This window comes from Penicillium expansum (assembly GCF_000769745.1).
Source record: "Penicillium expansum strain MD-8 chromosome Unknown contig210, whole genome shotgun sequence".
Classification (NCBI taxonomy): Eukaryota; Fungi; Ascomycota; class Eurotiomycetes; order Eurotiales; family Aspergillaceae; genus Penicillium; species Penicillium expansum.
The window spans coordinates 280,369-305,358 of NW_015971429.1; the positions used below are offsets into that span (position 1 = coordinate 280,369).

Here is a 24,990-nt window from a genome sequence, read left to right on the forward strand (position 1 = left end):
TCACAGAGCATCATAATAGGACCGCCAGAGGACTGACCTATCAACATGTTCCAATAGGACTAAAATTTTCAGAGATCCACTATATTAGATTGATCCGACGAGTACAATATGTTAGGTATATCCCTTTCACTCAAGTCTATCTCCCAAAAGTGGTTCGGTCTCTCCACCAATATTATCATTACCATTGTGGGTCCTCCCACTCAGCCAGAGCATTGGAATTGCTGTTACAAAGGCGAGCAAGCCCAAAGTCCATGCCATAGTCTTCCATCCAAAATGATACTCAATGAACCCACCCCACAGAGGACCAAAAAACAATCCAATAAATTGGGCCATAGTCTGCAAGCTGAATGCTTGGGCTATGGCACCTTTCGGGCCTGTGATTCCTGGCCTTTCGCGCTCCATGTCGTCTAGAACGGCCTGAGACTCCACATACAAAGCAGGGAGGCCCACGTTTATGAAGAGACCAGTCAAACATAGAAGAATGACCAGGGTAGCAATGTGAGGCCAAGAATTGTGTCCAACCAAAGAAAGACAGATCAAGGTCGGAGAAAGAAGGATAAATCCGGTAAATGCCATAGCCCGTGGACCATAATGGTCACAAATAGTTCCTGTATATGTTAGTGTTTGTACGCCACGTGGTGGCTAACCGACATCGACATACCAAAATATGGTCCCATCAGTGAGGTAAAAGCACTTGGAAGGAAAATCAATCCTGCTCCCACTGGGGACCAGTGGAATGTGGACTCAACAAATATGGGGAGGGTCTAGAGAGGTCATTATGAATTCCAAGTTTTTTTTTAATTGGGGTGAATGGAGTCTGCAAGCAACTCACAGCATCAAAAGCAGAAAAAAAGATCCCTATGACGAGAAGAGCCCAAAGGGTAGTCAGGATCCGCGGTTGTTGGATGAGTTTTAGCAGAATAAAGCCTCCTTCGTTGATGGATGGACAGTCATTGTCATTGCCGGCGATATGTTGATTTTCATCAGGTGATTCTGTATCAGCCTCAATCCAACCCTGCCTGACTTTTTTCTCGACCAACAAGATTCGGAGAATAAAATCAACACCGATGAGAACAGCAGCCATCACAAAAACTGCCTCATATCCGAATTTGGTGTATATCAGTCCGCCTAAAAATGGACCCAGGACAAAGCCCAAGGCGCTGGCAGAGCCCAAATATCCAACTGCAGTGCCTAATCGGTCCTTGTCAAAGGAATCTGTGGCTAGGGCAAGCCCGGCAACTGCCACCATTGCCGTCGCACCGCCCTGAAGTAGCCGCGCGATTATGAAAATAGAGAGTGTTTTGGCAAAAACGAGGAGAATCATTGAAGCCGCAAGTAGGGAGAGTCCAAAAAGATAAGGAAGTTGACGGGTGCCTGAAATATCGACAAGAAATCCGAAAATGGGACAGCAGATCACAGACACTGCAGCTTCACACATCAATAGAACGCTGACCCAGTATTCACCTGTTTCCAAGTATTAGCCATTTCCATCTGAAGGATGTTGTGCTTTTCAACTTACGGTGTTCGAAGGGAACTCCAGCGCGTGTTACTAGCGCTGAAGGCATAACAGGCACAATCTAGAGGGTCATAAGCTCCCTGAAATAACCAAGTTAATCCCAAGGGATCTCTTGACCTACCATGGCATAGAGAAAAAACTCCTAGGCAAGAGTCAGGTATAATTCGATAGGGATACACGGAAGTGCTTACTGTAAACGTTGACATTGAAACTGTGGACATGATGAAGATGGTAGATGACCTCCATCTGAGACCCCATGGAGGAGTCCCCTGCTTCGGATTGCCTGGCATATTAATGAATGCAAGTCGTTACTCAGTTGGTAGTAGAGATTGTGAGTTGGAAGAATTGGACCGGAAGCTTAATGAGAGGCAAAATAAGCTAGTTATTATGTGCACATCAGAATGAGCTGTGGTATCTTTCAAAGAGATATACCATTGATAAAATGATAGGTATTTTATACTTGGGTACGAACAAACGATGACTAATTGCAGAGGGCCCCTGCCCAGGTGGGCAGTCCTGCAGGCTCCAGGGCTGAGGGATCCACGTGACAGCGCCAGGATAGGTAGATCTCTCGCTCTCTCCCCGTCTGCTCCTTTGTTTATGAATGCATACATATTCTCATCGGATCATTCATTGTGTCGCATTCTCTAGACTAGTCTTAGTACTTCTTGTATAGGATCCCCCGGACCTACTTACTGTTCAACCTAGAACGGGGTTTTTGACATTTGCCACTCCCTTTTTCGGTAGAAGACCCAAGGCAGGGTGGACTAGCCTGGAAAATACCGATTTACAGCATCAAATTTAGCTGTGTTCGTTATACAGGCAATATACCTCGTGTGCGAATGATATCAAATAGTATGCGTGCCCTGCATGGAGTGGTGTAGCCGATGTTTGGGTCGTACATCCTTGATGGAGAAACATTGTAGTCGATTTTTATGGGAACAAAATGGACGGAGAGACAAGCAAAGAGAGAGAGAGAGAGAGAGCTATCTGCCTATCTGACAAGTTGGCAAACATGATCTGTCCCCTGTATGGCCTGACAAATTAGGCACCGAACAGTCTTCAAGAACAGAAATTATCAAGACTATTCTTGAATATATACCACAAACCAACAGGCGCCTATGACGGTGTCATATTCTACTCTGTATGTTATATGTACTCCGTAGATGGCCAGGCAAACTCCGATGGGCTAAATCCGATGAACTCCGAAGCCCCGAATGCTTAGCATCGGAGAAGCTCGGAAAATGCCGGCTATTTCTTCAAACTGCCTAAACTCCGATTTTCGACACACGTCACAGTTCCTTTCTCCGGACGCGCTCGTCGATTTGTCCATTTTTTGCGTACCGGACTTCCTGCTCCGTGTACGAGGTAGCCTCTCCAATACAATGAGTCAAAGCTCCTTGACTCACGACCGGCTGAATCGAAGGCAAAGCCCTGGATCTCCTTATCGCCGAAAGCGAAAAGTCCTTAGCTGCGAGCATTGCCGATGCTCCAAATTAAAATGTGATCGTCAACAGCCTTGTGGTGCTTGTACACGGCGAGGATGCGAGCTGTCGTGCTCGTTCTTAACCACCCCCACTGTTCGAAATACATCTATTAATCTTCATCGAACAACGCCAAATCCCTCGTCCTCAAATGTGCGACCCAGAAAAGGGCCCGCGGCCTCCTTAGCGCCATTGAGCCAACCTGGTGCTAGTTCTTTGAGTGGTCGAGCTGAGGGGTCGGGGCCTAATGAAATTCAAGATTCCCAAGATAATCGCTGGGAAGCGGTTCTTCAACGGCCGTGCCCGGAAGATGATCCTGTCGCACCAACTGACACTTTGTCTCCCTTTTCAATTGGCCCGAGTATCCTGCTTCAAGATATTATTGATATTCTACCCTCCAGGACCAGCTGTGACTGTCTGGTTTCGCATTTTTTCAATCATATCTCTGCTTTGTTTCCCATCCTCCATGGCCCAACATTCCAGAAACAATATGTTGCGTTCATGCAAAATCCCTATCAAGTTGATCTCTCTTGGCTAGCTTTGCTCTTTTCTATGTGCTCTTTGACATTGAATACTATGGAGCCAAGCGATCCTAGACTGGTGGATTTATGGCCAAAAGGGTCTCATTCCCAAGAGCAAGAGGCCGTGATTCTGTCCCGCCGGCTTCAACAGACAGCGATGGTTTGTCTCGTAAAAGATCAATTCTTTATCCGACACAAACTCAGCACATTCGAGGCTTTGCTGATGGTAATATATAACCTGTCTCACAACGAGTCTGTCGATCAAGGGTGGGCCTTGTTGGGTATGGCCTTGAATATCGGCATAGCCCTACGGTGCAATGTTGACTCCCAGGGACTTAATCATCTAGAGACCGAGAGACGCCGTCGCTGTTGGGTTGGTATACTGACGCTACATACCTATCAAGCCATTCTCTTTCGGGATATCGACATGTCCTTCCTTCTTGATATCAAAACCACAATGCCAGCAGATGTCAATGATAATGATATCACCCAAGATGGGATATCGCAGCCATCAAGTGTGCCCACGCAGATGTCCGTGATGATGTTCAAAGTTCGGCTATTCCGGATCTCCACTCAGATCTGTCATCACATCTCTGGTCCCTCACGACTTGAGGTAGAGCCATTGAATGAATTTGATGCGATAATCGCCGAGGAACAACAGAGATGGGACTCAACATATTTGGTGGATGGTGCCCCAAACATATTGGATTCCAGTTACGCCTATTGGTGCATTCTACAAACCTATGCACATCAACTTTACCTTCTTCTGCATCGCCCCTTTCGCCATTCTCGGTCTTCATGCTTCCTTGCAACATCTAGAGAGAGGTGTATAGCTTCAAGTGCCGCCTTAATAGGCATCCATCGTCAGATATACGAAGTTCCACTACTTCGACCTTATCTGTGGTTGCTTAGAGGTGTTACAAGCTTAAAGGTACTCCACGCTGCTGTGGCGCTCAACTCGTGCCTTCTCGATATGCGATCGTCTTTTGAGTCAGGTTCGTACCGGGAAGAGTTAAACAAACTCGTGCTTCGAATGAAGAGCCTTTCTCGTCGAAGTGCAATATGTTTGAAGGCGTATCGCATACTTCTTCAATTACAGTAAGTTCTACTTCATCGTGGTGGCAAGTTCGGCTGAATGACTTTTTCCAGACCTCAGTTCGATGCAGAAAACCAACAACTATCGAATTCGGGAATGCCGTTTGAGAGCACAATTGAAGACTGGACTGATATGCGGGAATGGTTTGGGGCAGATCTTTTTAATTGGGTAAGATATGGAATCTGTGATTGCTTGACCATAGACTAACATATTCAGAACTTGGATAGCATTGGCAATCTTCCCGCAGTTTGATCTCTGCTTTACGTTGGACGACATCTCTAGTGATTTTCAAAATGGTGTAACGCTTACTAGCTGTGGAACGAATGATAATATTTTCTAATTTGAATGCGCTTTAATGGACAGAGACATCGTTACATAGCAACGTGAAACTGATTGCAAAGTACTAAGTGCATGAGTGAGTATTCTTTTACATTCCTTTGCTCCGTACCACCCGGTAATGCAAGATGATATCTGGTCAATCTTCGATTGACCTCAACGTGTCAGATATAACGTATAGGTCTTCGCTTGAAAGTGCGTGCTTCTTTCGGGTATTATGTGCAATTGTCTAAAGCTTGGGTATATTATTAGGACAATCCGAAAAGGCAATTTTGATGAGCTAAATACAATATGCCAGACTCTATATCGAAGATCAGAGATATTATCAACCCGTTTCGAACATTTTTCTGCCTTATAAACTAGAGGTCCGATACAATTCAGACTAAACTACTCCGTACCACTATCTACAACTAGGGCTGACCGGAGTTAAAGTGCATCGGAGAAAAATGTGGCAGACCCCACCCATGTCCGATGGCCAATGATCAAATCCGGACTTGACTGGTAAATAACAATCTCTGTGAAATGGAAAATTAATTTGCCAACAGAACTAGGCCTCGATCTACTCCGTACAGCCCATTGAAAAACAAGCATTTAAATCCGGTAGCTTTACTCCACAGGGCTCAATGTGATGGTTTAAATTTCAGTACAGTCGCAACCTGCCCGGTTTCTTTTTCACGAATCCACTGCCGGTCTCCAGGTACTTCACTACAATGGAATCTTTCTTTCAATACCAGCGAATTAAACAAGCTGTTCGCGACCAACTAGCAGAAACCAAAGAAAAATGCAGCTGTGAGGGCTACGCACTAGGGTCACCACACAGCTCGAGGTAAGTGATAGCTCACGGTTTGCAAGTATATCCTTCAACCCATGCTCATACTCAATCATCCAGCTGTCAATTATGCGATGTTCCATTTTCTGATCCGCCGAACAAATTCTCGCTCCAAGAAACACTCCCCACCGAGTCCCTTATTATTGTGGACTGGGATAGTCCCAATGATCCTTTGAACCCTGCAAACCAGAGCGTGTCGCGGAAGATGTTTATGACTCTTCTAGTCTCTTTGATTGCTTTTTCCGTAACCGCTGCATCCGCGATTGATGCTTGTGGCATTCGACAATACAGCGAAGAGTTCAACGTATCCGAAGTAGTCGGATCTCTTGCGACAGGTAAGTACAGGCTTTTGAAACAAATATCGCTTTTGCATGAGTTGACCGTGCCAACAGCTCTATTTCTTGTCGGTTTTGGAGTCGGCTCTCTCCTTTCAGGCCCATTTTCTGAGACGTTTGGTCGGAACGCCGTCTACCTGACAACTATGATCCTTTTTCTGATTTTTATCATGGCCGCGGCACTGGCTCCGAACATCCACAGCCACCTTATCTTTCGTTTTTTCGCTGGTTTCTTCGGCTCTACTCCACTCACCTGCGCTGGTGGTACGGTAGCGGATTTGTGGGATCCCCTACAAAAGACCTACGCTTTTCCAGCCTATGCTATTCCATCTTTTTTGGGACCTATGGCTGGGCAGATAATAGGAAGCTATATTCCTATTCATTTGGGATGGCGCTGGCTTGAGTGGATTATGCTCATTATGGGAGGCGCGACTCTTGTTGTTATCCTTCTGTTCCAGCCAGAAACGTACGGACCTCTCCTCCTGTATTGGAAAGCAAAGATTCTCCGCGAAGAAACTGGGGACAAGAGGTACAAAGCTCCGATGGAGATGAAACACGCAACTTTGAGCCGACGACTGCTGCTTTCGGTATATCGGCCATTTGTACTGGTTTACTCTGAGTTGATTATCATTCTGATGTCGCTTTACCTTACCGTTCTCTATATTGTCCTCTTCACCTTTTTGGAGGGATATACATACATTTTTGGTCAAACATATGGCCTTTCACAGGAGATAACTGGAATACTCTGGGCGGGGATGCTATGTGGCATTCTTCTTGTTGGCTCTTTAGTTCCGGTAGTGTACTCCTGGACTGCAAAAGAGTACAAGAAGACTTCTACTATTGCTCCTGAAATACGACTGTGGTATGCAATGCTGGGTGGTGCTCCAGCGGTACCAATAAGTTTGTTCTGGATGGGTTGGACCAGCTATGTAAGTTCCCATGATTTGTTCCTCATTGTCCTAGCTGCTGAATTTCATGCTCTCTGGATATTCAGCCGTCCATCTCAATTTGGTCTCCTATCATTGCTTCCGCCTTATTCGGATACGGGATTACCTCTATTTTCATCGTCACATATATGTATATCATAGATTCCTATGGTGGATACTCGGCATCTGCATTAGGGTTTCTTGTTTTTACCAGATATGTGGTGGCAGGTGGGATGACTGTTGCTGGTGGGCCTATTTACCGTTCTATCGGTGTTCATTACACACTGACAATCTTGGGGGCCATCAGTACAGTCATGGCCACAATTCCGTACTTGCTTTTTGTCTATGGGCCGACGCTTCGCAAGTACAGCAAGTATGCTGTCAACATCGGTGCAGAGTAATACTGGAAGGTTAGGAGATCTCATGTGAAGAGCTTTGCTGGGAGCATGACTCCATGAGTTCAGCGGAAAGCTGTTAAATGGATACTCTATTGGTGCTATTGGAGCACCAATAGAATAATAGATAGTTCATACAAACAAAGCGACACCTAATCTTATGTGGTACTTTTTATATGGGATCCCGCGGATCTGTTATTCACCTTGAACGAGATCCCTATCATTTAATACTCTTTTCCAAAATACAGTATCAAAGGCAGGCTGACCTGACCTGGGATGGTGTGTATTATCCAATTAAGCTGCATCCATACATCTAGGCAACATCCCTCATCTAGGATGGGTACAACATAAAGGATGATAGGCCCTGGGGTTAAGAATGGCTTATGTAATATCCCGTGATCAAGTCGTGTTCAATTTTACTCTGCGGGGAAAAAGCGGCGAGAGGTGAGCACTAAAATGGAAAGTGACATTATCCGGTCATATTATCCACTCCGTTGTTTTCTTGTCGATGCGGGGGACAGCTAACCTTCTCAACACACCACATTCTTCCAAACACTACCAATAGACAGAACCGGGGACTATCTGACTCAACTGTCCTAAGAGAAATCCTAAACTCCCAATTGCACCCAGAAGAAACTGCCGTCATGACTGATTCAGCGCCCGCATCCATCCCCGCAACCTCCGCGAAACCCAAAGTGAAGAACATCCCCAACCCGCGGCGCCTCCTAATCCTCACACCAACCTCTCAATCCCTTACAATAATCCCCCCACTCTTACACTCCCTAACTGGCGTCCCCGTCGTCGACCCACCACAACAACCAGCCCCTTCACCAACCGCAACCCCATCACAACCAACCTCAAGCTCAACATCCCCACCACCAACAAGCACATTTGCCGGCTATACAACCCACAGCCCTCTCCGCCTGGAAACAAAATACTACACAACCGAAGTTCCCGTCTGGGTCGACGAGATCCCACTCGCGGTCCACGACCCAGCCACACAAACCACTCCCACACCAGCACCAACAGCCGAGCAATGGAAGACGGAATTCCTAAGCACAGAAGCCGAGATCGTGCGCGAGGCTGTTGGGGCTCTGGTTGTTTGCGCGCATACTCCTAGCGATGCGACACCTCCACCAGGATCCAATGCGAACGCAGACCCCGCCGAGCGGCCCGACGTGCGCGCACTGTGTGACTTAATGCGCGGTATCGGCGCTGTAAAGGAGCGCATTGACGAGGAGCGTGGCGGTCTCGGTGATGTTCCTGGTGTGTTTGTGTTGATTGGGAGTCGGAAAGGTGCTGCAGGTATAGGAGCGGGTCAACAGGGATCCAAGAATCCCGATGCGGAGCTGGGGCTTGGTGTTGATGATGAGGATCTAGGTGGTGGAGATGCAGCGCCGTTTTCGGTTGGTTGGTGGGAGGATCAGTTTTTTGATATGGGGTTGTTGGGGTGGGAGGTTGTTGAGTGGGATCCTAAGGAGGTTTTGGAGGTTGAGACAAGGAATCAGTATGGGGGTAAGTTTACTGAAGCAACCTTTTGTTTATTGGGTTGTCTGGCTTGATCTTGGATTTTAGCTGACTTTATGCTATTACTAGAGCGTGAGGGTATGCCTCGGATCAAAGAAGTCCTTGAGACTCATGACTGGTCTATGGTTGGAGGTGACTCTGGCTTTGACGGAGATAATGATCCTGAAATTGACTCCGATGATGAACTTCAAGACCAACTATTAGGTCTGGGTGGCTCTCGTGGGTTTGGTGATGAGGTCCATGAATTAGAGCGTGAAATGTTCGGCTTGCGTATGGCAATTGAGCGTGGAGGTGGTGATGGTGATGAGACAGATGACTCTGATCATGATAATGGCGATGATGAGATCGATGTCGAGAGTATGGAGGCATTGATGATGCGCATGCAGGCAATCAAAGGTATGATTCTGTGTTAATTGCTCAACCTTGCTATAGTTGAAATTGCGGTGTACTAACTTGGCTATTAGATATGAGCTCCGAGCTGCCGGAGGGCGAACGGAAACGATTTGCTGCGAAGGCCGTGCAGGATATTATGCGCGAGCTCTGAGATTACTGGATATTCTACATAGATTTTAATGAATATTGAATATACTATGTGTTCAAATACAATCCATAACCCCTAGGTTATATATAGAAAAGTGCTCTGTGCAGTTTATTCTTCCCCTTGGTATACATATAAGAATCCATCCAAAAATTAACATCTAAAGACACATTGAAAAGCACATTGCAGTGTTCTTGCATATACCCTCGTGGGATATAAATCCAACACTGCCTCAAACCGAGCCACACCGCCCCAAAGTGCCGAGACCCATTCGATCCCGTGCGCGTCTGTGACGTCAGGATATTCCAAGGCACAACGCCAACTTGACAATGAGCTGTGTTTTGTGCATGGATCATCCTGGCTAGCTTATTGCTTGACACGACTCTTGACTTTCTACATCATCTTCCCCATTCTCCACACGTGTAGTCGAAACGCCTCTTCGTCATGCCTTGAGTCTCCTACTAGATCGCAACCTTATTCAATTCCTACGATCTACAACATATTCTCTTTCATCATTTTACATGCATCGTGGACATACACCATAACCAATTGAAAAGACAAAAGGATCTCCCCTTTTCATAATGCATTTTCCGACACGAAATTGCACCCCTATCGTGTTGGCGGCGACGGGGAGGATATCACAACGCGGTACCCCGTCCGCCTCGTTAAGGAAGATTGGCTCCGCGGGGCTGAATTCCTGGGCTAGTAACGGCTATACTGTTTCCTCTAAGTATATCCGTTCATTCTCGGGGGGTTGCCTGGACAGGGGTCTTAGTCTCAGAGCTTGTGCACCACCAGTAACGAAGCCGAGATGTGCTGGGCTTGCTGCAGTTCCACGAGATCATCTTGCATGGATTCAGATCAGGAAATTCAGCAATGCGGATCATACACAAATTTCAGGCGACAATCAAAAGACAGAGGATCTTTTAGAGAAGTTCGAGGTTCAAGAAGGCAACCAAGAAGCTCGCCCTCAGCGGACAGTTCTTAGTGAGAACGGTGAAAATGGAAAGTCTCCAACAGAAGGAGCGAAGTGGCCTGAAAGGATGACCAAAGGTCAGATGGTTCTGCTATGGTTGCTTCAAGTATCAATGTTGACTTTTGGGAATAGGTAAAATGTTGACGACACCATCACGGCTTTTCAAATTGATCATCCCTTTAACGACGATTGGCAACGAAGGCCATGATAAAGGTATTTGAAACCTCAACATATTACTCGGACATCACTTGGCCATCATGCTGACAGCCCAATCAGAAATCGAACCCATAGCCATCTTAGTTCACCCCCAGCAGCCACTATCATACCTAGAGCGCCTGATCCAGTCGGAGCTACCCCCAATCAAAGGCAACACCGACAAGCTCCGCCCACCAGCCATATCATTCATCGCTCTCCAGCACGATGACAACGCAATCAAGCCCAAAAAGCGAATTGAAGACGAGATCGACCTAGATGCACACCAAGCTAAAGAAAAAGACTTCATCCCCGGCAACGACGGGGTGGGCGGCAGCAAACCGCTCAACGGCCGATCACCCACCCAGCACCGCCGATCCCGAGAAGAAGACGTCGAAACCTACAGCTACCCGCGCAAAACGAACGGCACCCCACCCCGAAATGGCGAGCCCGAGCGCTTCGTGCGCTGGTCACAGGCCACAGAGATAGGTGACTTCATCCGGGATGCTGCGCGTGCGGGCGAGTTCATCGTGACGATCGAAGGCGCGCCATCTGGTCTGAGTCAGATTCGCGTCACGGTGCCGTCGTTTAACGAGCGCACATATTACCTCCGCATGCGGCTGCGTAAGCTCTCGCGACGCATTCAAACCATGGCGGATGTGAAGGAGGAGTGCGATGCGCTGGCACATCGCGGTGCGCAGCGGGTTGCGATTGGCGGGTTTGGAATCCTTTCCATTTGGTGGTTTACGGTTTACAGGTTGACATTCGAGACTGATCTCGGGTGGGATACTATGGAGCCTGTGACTTACTTGGTTAGTTTATCTACATTGATGGGAGGTTATTTGTGGTTTTTGTATCACAACCGGGAGATTTCTTACAAGTCTGCGCTGGATTTCACGATCAGTGCGAGGCAGAAGAAGCTCTATCAGTTGCACAAGGTTGATTTGCAGCTTTGGGAATCTTTGATTGATGAGGGGAACTCGCTTCGTGGGGAGATTAAGAATATCGCGGCTGAGTATGATGCTGAGTGGAACGAGCGGGCCGATGAGCAGGATAAGCGTGTGACGGAGGTGTTGAAGTCAGATCGTCGGCAGAAGCATGAGAAGAAGAAGGGATCGGATGATAAGGATGATGAGCATGATGATTGATTCTTTCGATCTACCTGCCGTTCTCCTTACGTGTATGTACTTTGCATTCCATTCCATTTCTGGTCATCCGATGGTCTTCAAATTTGATACCTCAATTATACAAAATAGACATTAAACAGCATAGATATGAAGCGAAAAATAAAATATCAAGATCCCCAAGAAAACACCCTCAACCCCAGAATATCACAGCGTCCCATTCCGCACAGGATCATAGTACTTCTTCGGCTGTGTCGTCTCCTGCTGTCTTGTAGGTTTATCTATAAACATCCATCAGCATCATCTTTAGAAATAAAGCATCCAAGAAAACGATCAACACATACCAGACTCCGAACCTGCAGACCCCCCAACCTCCCCCTTCCTTCTGTTCCGATTATTCCTCACATCCCGCGACCGAAAAACGCTATACAACAACCAACCGGCGACCCAATTCGGGCCGTATTCGCCATTCGTCGCCCCACGCTCGAACAAGCCGCGCACCAGCGGCGGTGCATTGTGGCAGATCTCGAGGATCGCCCAGCGCTGGCAGTCCGGGCGGATGTGGTGCCAGAAGAAAGGGGGGCGGGTTGCTGGGTCGGTGCGCACGTTGTCAAGGAGGTTGGCGGTGTCTAGGTTCATGCGGTTGTAGACAATGATTGCTTCGTCCTGGATTGGGTTTATTAGGCTGATCCTTGGGATATATGCTGCAGGTTTGGGTATATACGGATAGGAGAGGGAGATTGAGAAGGAAGGTAAGTGTTAAAGATCCGGGTGGTACTTACTCGCATGGCGCGGTAGTATTGCTCATGATGCGGGTCTTGTGGATTTAGACCCAATGCGTGCATGAATTCTTCTTTAGATACTCGAGGTCCAACGGCCATTTTTGTTGGATTTCTCGATCAGATCGAGGGTATTGAATGTGGGCGGTGATCGAAGAGTAGAACCGAGGTTGTATATCAGCCGTGAAATAAAGATCCCAAGAAAAGAAAAAAGGTTTTGTGAATGTGAATATGAATTTCAAATTGAAGAAGCAAACTCACAGCCTGCATCAAAGCCAGACTTTATATCCTTTTCCCTTCCTATTCAAACAGATCTCAAGGGCGCAGAAACCCATCTAACGGCCGTTGGCTGCAAATTGCATGGCGCCGAAGCCGCCGTACCGATACAATCAGAGACGCCAATGCCGGAATGGAGCAGAGCGAACGGACAGCGAGACAAGAAACAGAAACAGACGCAATCAGACCAAGCGGGGAAATGGGGAAATGGGGCAAAGGGAAAACCCGCAATCAGATCGATATAACACAAGCACAAGGATCCGAAGCAGAGGACAGGGATCTAAGGGATGTGCTTCGAGGCTAAGATAGTACCTCGCACCTCGCACCTACAGATGAAGATTATTACTGTTTCTTTTAGCGTGCATGCATGACCAACAAAGAGAAGGATAAAGATGGAGGGTACAATTCCAGTGTTGCAGTTGAGATATTCTTCTGATATTCTGGGATTTCTTTTCTGTCCTGGCGCTTACAACTCTCTGTCCAGGATTAAACGCTAATGTACTTCTTGCAGGATGCGTGGAGTCGGGTGGTACATGTACAATGATGCGTGTGGGTTATCACTGCACACCCGTTGATATACAACCCCGGACTACATCAAACTACCATCCGGCCTGGAGTATGCTCTCTTTTAGTAGTTTAGCGTGTGCAGGGCAAGTAACCTGTTAAGGGCTGGTAGGATCTAGGGAATATGGCTACGGCGTTATGATACAGTCTTTCCAGGTGGGAAGTAGGCTGGGGGCATTAAGCCCCGATATAACAAACGAGAGCGTGTACAATGCACATCAGAGGCGAGAAAAGAAGAATAGGAGAAGGTAGTAGTACAAGGCCTCCTATTCCTCTTCTCTACCTCTTGCTCGCCCTAAAAATCATATTGTGGGCCAGGGTGACAAGTCGAATAAAGCGAGACAATCACAAACAGAGGTATCGACCCAGCACTCAGGGCCGAGGACTGAGCGCGAAGATGGTAGACCAAGTTGATTCTGTCATATCGAGGGCGAGTTGCTGAGCTCAGGTCTGCTATCCGAGACAGACGGGTAGGAGATATATGTATGCTTGCATGCATGAGAAAGGGGCGTGTTTTCGAGGTCAGTTTGTATATTGCTCGGAGTACACACTACCAGATCCTATTTACGTCGATATTTCCATCCGCCTAGCAACAGGTGGGCATTCAGCAGGGAAAGCTAGTATCTCTGGATACTAGTCTCATTCGCTCGCATCTGCACGCATCCGCAGTGAAGGAGATCGGCACGGCTTTAGCTTAACAAAATCAAATCTAGAACGCCACATTCACAACCGAGGACATCCACTATGGAGAGAGCTAGGAGAACCACGTCGTGCATCCCGAACTCGGCATCGAGGCCCACTGAAACCCAACCCAGCAACAAGAGAAACCTTCACAGTCACCCTTGCTAGCGGGAAGTAAAGCCAAATAAGACACCTGTGCCTACCCGACGGCTTGCGGGCATCCTGGAGAAAAGCAACTCTCGTTGGCTTTATCGTGTGACCTGCCAGGCCGGAGTTCAGGCCAGGATGCAATTGAGCAGAAATTCGACAGACCGGAACCTCAATCGGTGCTGTTGCTTGCATCTGCATCGGCTTTTGGATTTTGGATTTTCGATGGTGGGCGCGTACTTGCGTCCCGTTATGGGGAAAGGGGATCCGGTTGGGATATGGCTTTACTCGATTTCAATTTTCTCGTTTGTGATGGGTGCATATGCAATGGGATGATGGCAGGTTGGATGGGATGAGCAACGTGGCAACAAGTACGCCAGATTGATGTTTGGATATGGATCTCTCGTTTGGGCATAGTCCGAGCGACAGATTGCCTGTATAACCGACGAACTGGGAGAATATCATTGCGGCTGCTATACGTGCCGAAAGCTAGTTTGGCAACTATCAGATGGCGACCGGAACAAAAAGATATATCATAAAATAGGAACGCAACATGTAATTTTTGATAGGAGGTCCTATCGTTCAATCTTCGGCGCGGTGGAGCTTTTCCTTGTTGGCGCTGCGATTAAAGAACGGATGTCACATTGTGTACAAGACGAGGACCAGTCAAGGCAGAGTATATGCACACTGCGTACTCCCGCTGCTGCATTTCATACTATCACAGATTGTTGAGAGATCGAGCTTGAATGGGATGGCCAGACTAAGGAAATATGAGGAGTATCAGATGCATCTGCATCTGCCATACTAAATTGTGATTTCGGATGGGAGTGTTCTCGAGAGGCGCTTTGTAGAACCTATAGTTGACTCCGCCTTCAAAGAACTCTAGCTAGTGAAACTAATCAACATCAGCTTGGGCGATATGTGAGTGTGCCGTTGAATGTCGCCCGCGTTGCACCATCTCCATACTGCAACTCGCCGGTACTCGTTTACCATTCTCTAATTGGCCATATAAAAGCGGATTCAGACGCAGATGCGTCAGGATTTGCTGTCAGTTGGGGTAGATGGTGGAAAATGGGATCTGTTGTTTTGAGCGCACTGATCTCATAAATTGCGGCACTCAGAATCGGCGCTTGCGAAGCACATAGGCACACACACACACACACACAAAAAAAAAATTTGATTAAATTGAATTTCAACATTCAATCACTTCCACCTTATTGGACAGATGCTGCCCGATCTTTTGATGACAGATAGACAGACAGGTGAAGAACACACACAAGAGAAATCACAAGAATGAACAGGCGTAATCTCCGTTGAATGCAAGAATGCAACGAGAGATCTAGCAGAGCAGGACAAGCAATCTGAGAAATCTGTCAAGTGATGATCGAAGACAGTACAGCCGAGATTAGGTTAACAATGTCGGGGCAAAGTATAGAGTTCCAAGGTTGAGTCAAGCTTCCAACGTTATCCGGGGTCCCCAGAGGCCCACGCAAGTGGCTGAAGAAAAAAAGCTTTTTAGAGCGCCACTTCTCGGCTTGGATCCTTGGAGGTTCCGAGGTTAGCGATCTGATCTCTGATCTTATCAAAGTCCTGCCCAATGGCAATGTCTGTCGATGTTTGAATATGCTTAAACCTAATATTCAGATGCCTTTGTTGAATCATTTAGCCAGTCTTTTGACGTCCATGTTACAGGCTACTTCTGGAGTTATACGTACCTCAATGCTTACGCAGTGCCTATTATGTGATGAGCTACGAAACAAAAAGCGCAAATCAAGAGCAAGAAAACAGGGCCTGAAAGAGACACTCGGGTTTCCGTATGTCACTATGGTTCAAATCTCCTCGGAATCGTCACGATTCTCGCGCCTGCACTTACGTGACAGACCAGGAACATCCGTTTCCACTCTAATGTCTGGACGAGAAGGGGAGATATGATTGGGGAGGTTGTTATGTACGTGTCAAGAAAGCCAGGATTTGAAGGGATGGGAGATAAGAGAAAGTAAGAAAGGGCAAAGGGGAAAATGAAAAAGAAAAAGCCATTTGCCATGCTCCATCCGTCGCTAAAAAGAAAAAGGGGAGGAAGGGATATCAACTAGCCCGCATGACCGCTTATTTCGAGGCTTCCTTGGTGGGCTCCTTAGTCTCCTTGGTCTCATTGGCCTCCTTGGCATCCTGCTTGGCTTCCTGCTTGGCCTCTTCCTTGGGCTTTTCTTCCTTCTTCTGCTCCTTAACCTCCTCCTCCTCTTCTGGCTTCTCCTCTTCGTCCTTCACCTCCTCGCCGTAGTATCGGCGGAGGAGCTTCTCAACCTTGCGGTATTCGACCTTGACTTCATCCAGAGTCTTTTTGATGGCCTTGAGGCAGACCTCCGTATCCGGCTGGTCAATGAGACCTGTCTCGTCCTTGTGGGCGCCAAAGTTTTGGATCTTCTCACAACCGTCCTTGACCTTGATAAGGCCCAGTGTGGCCGATGAGCCCTTGAGGAAGTGGCCGAGGGCAGAGAGTTCATCAAGGTTCTTGTTATCTCTGTGGCGCAATTATTAGCTAAGAAAGAATAATTGGAATTCCAACTGCAGGAAATAACAACACTCACATTTGCGTCTGAATCTTTTTGAAGGTAACCTCGGCTTGGTCGAAGAAACCGTACACAATGCTCTTGCTGAAGTCACGATCCTCCTCGTCATCGTCCATCTCAAGGATCTGTTCGAATGTGCTCTCGTCGAGGATTTCCTTATAATCAGAGAGTTTGGGCGGGCCCTGCTTGGCCTAGACTCGGATGTTAGGCCGAGGAACCTTTGACCAGGGGGCAAGAAGTACTTACCGACTCGGCCCTTTTGGTGTCGACTGGTGCCATGGTGTTTGTGTGGGTGTGTGGGTGTGGAGATGCTTAAAGGGGTAGGTAGGAGCAAGCTAGTGCAATGCAGTGATCGTCACAGTCGTTGGATGGAAATGTGGTTGATTTCTCCGGTCTGACGTCCAGCCAATCCAGATGGAATACGAGGCTCTGCTTTCAAATCCCAGTCAGCTTAGATTCATCTAACAGATCCAGATCTTGGATGGATAGAACAATGTGGCAAATCAATGAGAGGTCCCAAAATGCAAAGATCAATGATGATACAACAAGGACGTCAGAACCGCAAGATCTGCACACAATGCATATGTCGTCTTACAAAGCCAGCAGGTGTTACGGATTCAGGCACCCAAGGTAGCAAGTGAGCTGTTAATGGGAGCAATGATGAGTGGCTCCGGAGTCTATGGCCAAGGGGAAGAGGCTGAAACTGAGACAAAATACAGCCACCAAATTGAGCGATCAAGATAGTGACCAGGGCTGAGTAGTGAAAGGTGGGAAAACCAAGACAACGGGAGTCGAGGGGGTAGAGGGGTAATGCGATACACAGCAAGTAGGGGCTGGAGGGGAGGGGGGGGGNGGGGGGGGGGGGGGGGGGGGGGGGGGGGGGGGAAGAATTAAATGAACCAGATGTGGAGGTATATGTGGTAGAGGGAACAAACAGGGCCATTCAGCGCATATACTCGAATAGTGACCCAGTCACAGTCTTGGAAACAAGAACTAGCGCATCGCATGAGCTGCAGCCCCAAAGCCAGGGTCTCCACTTGACAAGGAATTGAAGACAAGGAAAAAATGAAGATATCCAAAGAGAGGGGGGGAAATAGGAAAGTCCATCCCACCTTAATTTTTTTTCCTCGGTTTTCGAGATGACCAAGCTCCGAAAATTGGCGATAGAGAAACAGAATAAAGCCCAAATGAAAAAGGAAAAAGGTCAAAAAGCGACAAAAATACACGGAATGAGAAAGATAGGGAGAAGTCAAAGAAGAGAGGGGGGAAGAGAGGAAATCGGAGGGGCGGAGAAAGAGAAGGGGAGGTGGGAGGTGGGTAGGTCAATTCTAATCCGAAGGAACCAAGAAGGAGGTGATTCGGTGATTCGGTGCTTTTGGAGGGGACAAAGATATACAGAAAATTGCCAGAAAATTGCCAAAAAAATTGCGATAATAAATTAAGAGTTATTCATTTCAGATTCAATTGAATATTATACCTCCATTTTATAAATAAGGTAATATTGGTAATATTTTACAATTCCTCTCATCGCCTTGGCATCGACTCGGGGGGAAAACATCATTGCACTGGAAGGAGTATGTTATATTATTAGCAACAATCTATATAATGGTTTCTAATTGGACTTGATCTTCTGTAAACGTGATTTTACCCTTTTTCCGCGGCCAAGGTGTCGCAGAAAAAAGCAATCATGGGCATCCGACACAATTAGTACAATCTTGTACTCCGTAAGGAGTACGGAATAGGCTTTCTTACTTTCGATTGCATTGCATTTTTTGGATTAGATGGTTCATTATCATCTGGATTTTCAGCCACGATCTTTCAAAAGAATCTGTTATCTTTGGATCAAATTCCTCCGGGCTCCGTTCATGAGCCTAGTGGAGTATAACCGTGGCATCAGCCCTTCAACTGATGGGTCCACCAAGAAAATGCACGAAATGAACGGGTTAACCCCTCGGCGGACCTGCTGTAAGCGTACTGGATAGTACAGGTTTAGTGGAGACTGATAGGTAAAAAAAAACAGTCAAAAAAACGACATGTTCTCTGACCGCAAAAGACCGCTATACATATCTGGCAGGAGTACGGAGTAGGGAGGCCAGCAGGACGACATCATCAGACCGCCGATCCCAACAGGGAACGTCATTTGGTCTTTTCCCCCCAGCAGTATGGACGGTCACACGCGGAAACATTTTGGAGAACTGCGATTAGCGGCCTTTTTTGGTCCCTGGGCCATTATTTGAGTGCCAAATGATCAGGGCAACTTCTCACTCGGTCAGTACTGCTTCCAAACAGGGGGAAAAAGAAAAAGACACAAAAATCACCCAGTGTCCTAGTGTCCTAGCAGACTTTTAGCCGCGAAAGAGAAAAAAAAAACCAAGAGGGTAAGACGTAATAATCCCGGTTCGCGCAGCAGGGAAGCACAATCAACTTGGGCCAAGTGTGCAGATAGAACCTGATCCAGTTGGTCTGGACCCTCAAGGACCGTGTCCAGTAACTCGGAACTCGTTCTGATTGTATGTTGCATGGATTTCTCATCTGACGTACGGAGTTCTCGGTGACAGTTGAACAATGTGTGAGCCCACAGCTCCACGGCCCTTTTTTTTCTTTCTCAGGGAAGAAAAGGGGGGGGGTAATATTGCTGGGCTAAGACACAAGGGATTATGCTGTCACCGATGACGATGGTTGTTGTAGTGCTTTTCTTTCTTTGCTTTTTTTTCTGCGGCTTGAACAGTTCGGGTTCCCTAAGAAAGGACTGGCGCAGAGGCCAGCTAAATGTCAATTGAGATCCAACATCACCTCGTCCGCGCAACCGCAGCCATCTTTGTTTATATAGAGGAATCGGGGCATTTGTGCATCTCCTTTCCCCTGGTTTTTGCGCGAAGTGGTTGGCTCTAGCACATTCTCCACCATTCCCCACCAATGAGAAGATGCGCTGATTGCCATGACATCATGGGGTGGGGCCGTAGTGCAGCCTACACCAGCCGCTGATGTCATTTTAGCCTAACGGCAAATTACAGCGATTACGTCAATTACATCAAATTACATCAAATTACGGACATCTTGTTTACTTTCGACTAATGTACCCAAATCGTCTAATCACCCCATTGTGTGAGGTCTCCATATCATGCGTGAAGTTTAGAATATTGTATACTCCTAACTCCATCAAGTGCTGACAGAGCTCGTTCTATCTCCTCGAAAGGCTTAAGGCCTATGCAGGGCGACATCATAGCCTCGCCCATGATGTCAGTTCGCATACACCCACCGCCACCGGGTTGGACAAAACATGAGATGAAAATAGTTGTGTAGTACTTCAAATGCAAGACATGCAAATTTTATTGAGTTCGTCGCCTTCGGTAATTAATGTGCATAAGACTCTGGTAGTTAACACCAGAGAATCAACTGGATGATAAATTGAAGGATTCTAGTTAACGCGAGGTTGACCGAGGAACTATGTCGTATGCAAATCAACCGCTATCATGTCAAATCCGAGCGATCACATCAAACAATCCCTCCGACATCTCTCCATCTAGCCTCGGACATACTACCCAAACCAGTCAAGTCCAAAATAGACCAAGCTACACATGTTTGCTGCCGGCAATACGAGATGGCAGGTAGCCTCTTGCAGTAGTTTGGGCTAAATCATGCAGTTTTACGCCATGGGGCCAGCTAGTCTTTGTATCCCTGGCAGCCAAGGGCGCCTGCATGGGAAGCCATCCGCTTGGCTGCCAGCCTATGCACTCGATTCCCTTCAGCGAATCAGATCAAGTCTATTCCTCGGCATAGAGCTTCTGAAAAGATTGTTCAAATATTCTAGACAAAGAAGATATATCCGGATCCGACCATCCGGCTACGGGGTATATTCGGAGTGAGGAGCAAAGGGAGTACATGGCTGATTTCGTGAAAGGATGATTGGCCAACTAGCATGCAGCTCTGGACTGCTGGGAATATCAGAGTTATAGTGATACCCATATACTCTGAACCGAATTATGCATAAATCGCCCAAGACACTCAACAGACAACAAAATAAGGATGTGATATACCCCAGATCCCAAACACGCTTGTTCTCCACAGCTTCGCGGGCTCCAGGGCTCTTCCAGAATGCTTACGTAAGGGACCGGACCTCGGTCCTTTTTTGTTGATCGCGAGCTTCCCAACCAAATCAACATTTCCAGTTCCTCCATCCAGGACAACATCATCACCAATTGCCCCCCACGAGACCGACAAGAAACGATCCCGGTCAAAAATGGCCTCAACCAAAACATCAAGCGCCCCGCGCTCCGGCTCTTCGGGCCTAACAAAAGCCTACCTCTTCACCTACAACACCCTCAATCTCCTCGCCTGGGGCACCTGTGTCGTCTACACGGCCTCCCTCCTCCCAGCCCATGTCTCTACCAAAACTCTACCGAAGGTCTTTGGCCAGACTTTCTCCCCGCTACTGCTGGCCACACAGTCCCTCGCTTTGTTGGAAGTTGTGCACAGCGTGGTAGGCCTTGTGCGCGCGCCGTTCATGACGACTGCCATGCAGGTTTCTAGCCGGCTGCTGCTGGTGTGGGGTATTATGGCGCAGTTTGGTGGGGAGATTGTTGGTGCTGGACAGAATACCCAACTGGGTGATTATGCGTATCTCGGTTGTATTTTTGCTTGGGGTATTACGGAGGTTATCCGTTACGGGTTCTTTGCTATTACCTTGTCTGGAAACTCAGTTCCCAGCTGGTGGACTTGGTTGCGGTAAGTCTTGGTTATTTTTTCCGTGCGTGGCTATTGTTCAATGTGCTGATCAGTTTCCTGGTAACTAGATACAACACTTTCTACATTTTCTACCCCATTGGTATCTCCAGCGAGTGCACGCTTATTTTCCAGGCCCTTGGTCCTGCTGGCGAGCTGAACCCGCTTTTCCGTTACATTTTGATTGCGATTCTTGTAATCTACGTGCCTGGTATGTTGTTCTTCTTTCACAGTATTATAGTATCGGTTGCTGACTACCTAATAGGATCTTATATCCTGTACACGCACATGATTGCCCAAAGACGCAAGGTCATGCGCGGCAAGAAGAGAGCTGATTAGACAGCTCAGCCACGTGCAGCATCACATGAATTTGCATAAATGAGTGGGAAACGAAAATACGACCTGGATTCATAGCCAGCTTGATATTCAAAAAGAATGCAAGGGTCCGTCATATTTAGGACCCAATGACCCCTTGGGGTAGGGACTAGCTTTACTTCTGTGTTCAAAATTGACAAGAGTCAACTTCTAGCCCAGAGAGGTATAGACATGATCCTAATTTTAACAATTAATAATATCCCCTTTTGGCTCAAGGCTTTTCCACACTCGTAAACTGCTACCTTTTTTGGGTGAGGAGACTCTTCCCCGAAATATCCTCTGCACTTCCAACCCTAGGTTTTCTCTGGTAGACTCGAGATAGGGCCAGCATTTTCCAATCTCATATCTCTTTCCTAGGAACTCAACCCACAGTCCTTGAGAAACTTCAACCCTGGTCAACCCTGGTACGAGGGGCCCTGCTTTGTGTACAGTATGTCAGGTGTTGGTGGCTGCAGGGATCGTTACTTCATTCAATCTGAACCAGCAGAGATCTAAAGGCATCAGAAAAACTACAAGGTAGCTTTCTTCAGGCTTAATGCTACTGTGTGCATTCTACCTCTATCAAAGTGACGGAATATTCATTCCTTCTAAACTAGGTTGTAGAAATTACGTTTGATACAATCAGTATTGAATATGGAATGGAATTATAAATTCAAAAAGTTAGGTCCATGTCAGACCATCCATATCGTAGCATTTTATAGGATGTAGAGCACGACCAAGGCCACAATTTGTGGTTTCAAAAAGCTCTACCTAGAGTACAAATTGGCCAAGTTTTATTCAACTGAGATCAATAGTTTATTGGCCTAGAGGGGAGAGTGAACAATATCTAGGACCCGTAGACCTTCCAAAGCCTACCTAGGTACATACTCGAGAATCTTTGAACCTCGTGTGACGTCATATGTGGATCCGATCAGATAAAGTCAATCCCCAGATCCTAAGGTTCCAGTATTACTTTCTGGATTCAATGATGGTTGTACACCTTGCTGATGATACGTTTCAAGCGTGGCATTGAATTTTTTGATATGATCGTCGCGTCAACTAGATGCTGAGTTATGAAGATAAGAATGATTTTTGAGACAAAGCAAAAGCAAGTCTACACGCAAGATTCAGGATTCATATATCGAAAGTGAAAAAAACGTTCATTTGCGTAAATTCATCTTCAAATATTGTACAGGGTAGATAGCTGTGTCTTTCTACCACCAGAGTGCTAGCAAAAATGGTATCTCATTATCCCATATCAGTCCAAGTTCCATGAGCGCCCGTTTAGTGCTTAGTGGCCTCTGCATATCATTAGCATTGATTCCATGCCACAACCGTTCTATTTAGACAATCTTACCCTTGTGGACATCGGCCTTGGTGTTGTGGGATGCCTCGTCCTTCTTGTCGACAACAGCATCCTTTGCAGCGGTGGCTCGGCTGCCCAAGCTGGCATCAGAGTCCTTGGCGACATGCTTGTTGGTCTCCTTTGATGCCTCGGCACCACCACCCTGGATGGTCTCGGAGACGTAGTTAACGGCGTTCTGGTATTATATGTTAGTACTTGAAGACAAACATGCTATCCAGAAACATGATTGTACGAACCTTGGCGGTCTCCATGATGTTGTAGTTGGGAGGTTGTGGGAATGGGTTTGGGAGTTTTAGATGTTCGTTGGTTTGAAGGCTTGATTATTGTGTGATGAATTCAGTGAATAGTTGAAGCAGAAGGGGCTTCTTATAGTAAATGGCAGAGCGTTTGGTACCAGGGGTTAGACTGACGTCATCAAACAAACAAGAATCAACCAACGACTAGCCAGCTTAGTGATGTAACAAAAGGGAGGATTACTTGTTCTTGGATGTATGACGGTAAAAGAATCCACTTATTGATTTGCTCGCTGTTACACAATAACAACGTAATTCAGGTTGGGGGTAGGCCGTATTCCTTGGAATTGTGGGGGAACATATTAGTTTACACTCCTATGATGCATATTAAAACCAGGAACTTTGGTATTTTCTATCAAAAACAGGTCTGCTACAATGTGCACAGGGTAGATATTGACCTCACTATGTTGTAATTAGTCAATCCCTGTTTTTGAGAATTTCTGCTATAGCAATCTGACCGACATGGCGAGAGTTCTAACTCGACACATCACCTAGCAAAGACTCTTGTATCGGTAGATCGAATAAGAATCAAATAAGACCTTAGTATTTCTACGAGTTTCGGTTCAATGTAGATGCTATTAGAGGATAATTTCCACCATTAACAGGGGTATATATCACTACAGTATCTTGTATATGGAGGTAACAAACGTATGTATGTTGTAGCCTTCCTATTTGTTGTTTTAAACAGAGAGCAAATGGTTTTCACCGTCTTCTAAAACCATCAAGAATTTAGTTTGTATCATTGTATCTCCAAAACAAAAAGAATGACGGTGGAATCAACCTCGGCCATGCTCGCGTCTTCCAACCGCAATAGACTGCATATTGTCCCAAGTTTAAAGAGAACATCTCAATCAGCCTTAGAAGTGAATTGGTTTAATGCACAGTATCGCTTTTGACTTCCTTGGCACTTAATAGACATGCATAGGCGCTTCAGAAGCGCCACTATCCGAAGATTACTGCTGAAGGGGTTTCAAATTTTGGAAAATAGTATCTATATTTGCGAGTAGGATGCAAGGGAATTCCAAATGGGGATTATATGCATCTCTATCACATTGTCACGCCTAGTCACTGAGCCTGATTGGGTTCCAAAATTCGGGGGCTAGCGCGTATGCAAATGCTCCGCATCAGTCGGGAATTTTAGTCCTGGAATGATATATTGTCAAGGATGAAAAGTATCTATATTTACACTGTCATTATCTATGGATATATCTAGGACTTTTTGGGCCTCTTTTTGAAACCGAGGTTTCATTCGTGGCCTATCGATACTTCCAAATCTAGCCGCGCGGTGGCATGCCCCGAGTCACTAGCGGCTTCAGAATACCTCGCAAATATTGCGTCCTTAAGTGAATTATTTAGCACTATAGTCAGGGTTTCAGTTACCGCCAGCCCTATCAATAGATAAAAAGCTAGGGTATTTATATACTCCAGTCTACTATAAGAACC

General features: G+C 46.7%; 10 protein-coding genes across 10 annotated transcripts; 6 read left to right on the forward strand and 4 right to left on the reverse strand.

Moving 5' to 3' along the window:
• Window positions 1–126: 126 nt before the first annotated feature.
• On the reverse strand, window positions 127–1,722 carry PEX2_064720 (MFS transporter; the record flags this gene model as incomplete). The annotated part of the gene is made up of 6 exons (XM_016743743.1): window positions 127–608; window positions 662–764; window positions 833–1,464; window positions 1,520–1,577; window positions 1,638–1,658; window positions 1,708–1,722. The coding sequence occupies 6 exons, from the start codon at window positions 1,720–1,722 to the stop codon at window positions 127–129; spliced, it is 1,311 nt and encodes a 436-aa protein (XP_016594808.1).
• Window positions 1,723–5,663: 3,941 nt separating this feature from the next.
• On the forward strand, window positions 5,664–7,444 carry PEX2_064730 (MFS transporter; the record flags this gene model as incomplete). Its single annotated transcript, XM_016743744.1, has 4 exons — window positions 5,664–5,779; window positions 5,843–6,117; window positions 6,175–7,046; window positions 7,112–7,444. 4 exons carry the CDS (start codon window positions 5,664–5,666, stop codon window positions 7,442–7,444), a joined length of 1,596 nt encoding a protein of 531 aa, XP_016594809.1.
• Window positions 7,445–8,082: 638 nt separating this feature from the next.
• On the forward strand, window positions 8,083–9,509 carry PEX2_064740 (adaptin-binding domain-containing protein; the record flags this gene model as incomplete). Its single annotated transcript, XM_016743745.1, has 3 exons — window positions 8,083–8,953; window positions 9,035–9,361; window positions 9,430–9,509. 3 exons carry the CDS (start codon window positions 8,083–8,085, stop codon window positions 9,507–9,509), a joined length of 1,278 nt encoding a protein of 425 aa, XP_016594810.1.
• A 1,227-nt stretch (window positions 9,510–10,736) lies between these two features.
• On the forward strand, window positions 10,737–11,819 carry PEX2_064750 (uncharacterized protein; the record flags this gene model as incomplete). The annotated part of the gene is made up of 1 exon (XM_016743746.1): window positions 10,737–11,819. One exon carries the CDS (start codon window positions 10,737–10,739, stop codon window positions 11,817–11,819), a length of 1,083 nt encoding a protein of 360 aa, XP_016594811.1.
• Window positions 11,820–12,002: 183 nt separating this feature from the next.
• Window positions 12,003–12,676, reverse strand: PEX2_064760 (uncharacterized protein; the record flags this gene model as incomplete). The annotated part of the gene is made up of 3 exons (XM_016743747.1): window positions 12,003–12,076; window positions 12,140–12,461; window positions 12,578–12,676. The coding sequence occupies 3 exons, from the start codon at window positions 12,674–12,676 to the stop codon at window positions 12,003–12,005; spliced, it is 495 nt and encodes a 164-aa protein (XP_016594812.1).
• Window positions 12,677–12,983: 307 nt separating this feature from the next.
• On the forward strand, window positions 12,984–13,154 carry PEX2_064770 (uncharacterized protein; the record flags this gene model as incomplete). The annotated part of the gene is made up of 1 exon (XM_016743748.1): window positions 12,984–13,154. One exon carries the CDS (start codon window positions 12,984–12,986, stop codon window positions 13,152–13,154), a length of 171 nt encoding a protein of 56 aa, XP_016594813.1.
• A 3,194-nt stretch (window positions 13,155–16,348) lies between these two features.
• On the reverse strand, window positions 16,349–17,091 carry PEX2_064780 (Hpt domain-containing protein; the record flags this gene model as incomplete). The annotated part of the gene is made up of 3 exons (XM_016743749.1): window positions 16,349–16,763; window positions 16,831–17,003; window positions 17,059–17,091. 3 exons carry the CDS (start codon window positions 17,089–17,091, stop codon window positions 16,349–16,351), a joined length of 621 nt encoding a protein of 206 aa, XP_016594814.1.
• Window positions 17,092–18,593: 1,502 nt separating this feature from the next.
• On the forward strand, window positions 18,594–18,794 carry PEX2_064790 (uncharacterized protein; the record flags this gene model as incomplete). Its single annotated transcript, XM_016743750.1, has 1 exon — window positions 18,594–18,794. One exon carries the CDS (start codon window positions 18,594–18,596, stop codon window positions 18,792–18,794), a length of 201 nt encoding a protein of 66 aa, XP_016594815.1.
• Window positions 18,795–21,052: 2,258 nt separating this feature from the next.
• Window positions 21,053–21,873, forward strand: PEX2_064800 (protein tyrosine phosphatase-like domain-containing protein; the record flags this gene model as incomplete). Its single annotated transcript, XM_016743751.1, has 3 exons — window positions 21,053–21,537; window positions 21,606–21,745; window positions 21,800–21,873. 3 exons carry the CDS (start codon window positions 21,053–21,055, stop codon window positions 21,871–21,873), a joined length of 699 nt encoding a protein of 232 aa, XP_016594816.1.
• Window positions 21,874–23,172: 1,299 nt separating this feature from the next.
• PEX2_064810 (Glucose-repressible protein Grg1) lies at window positions 23,173–23,505 on the reverse strand (the record flags this gene model as incomplete). Its single annotated transcript, XM_016743752.1, has 3 exons — window positions 23,173–23,189; window positions 23,246–23,429; window positions 23,491–23,505. 3 exons carry the CDS (start codon window positions 23,503–23,505, stop codon window positions 23,173–23,175), a joined length of 216 nt encoding a protein of 71 aa, XP_016594817.1.
• Between the last annotated feature and the right edge of the window lie 1,485 nt (window positions 23,506–24,990).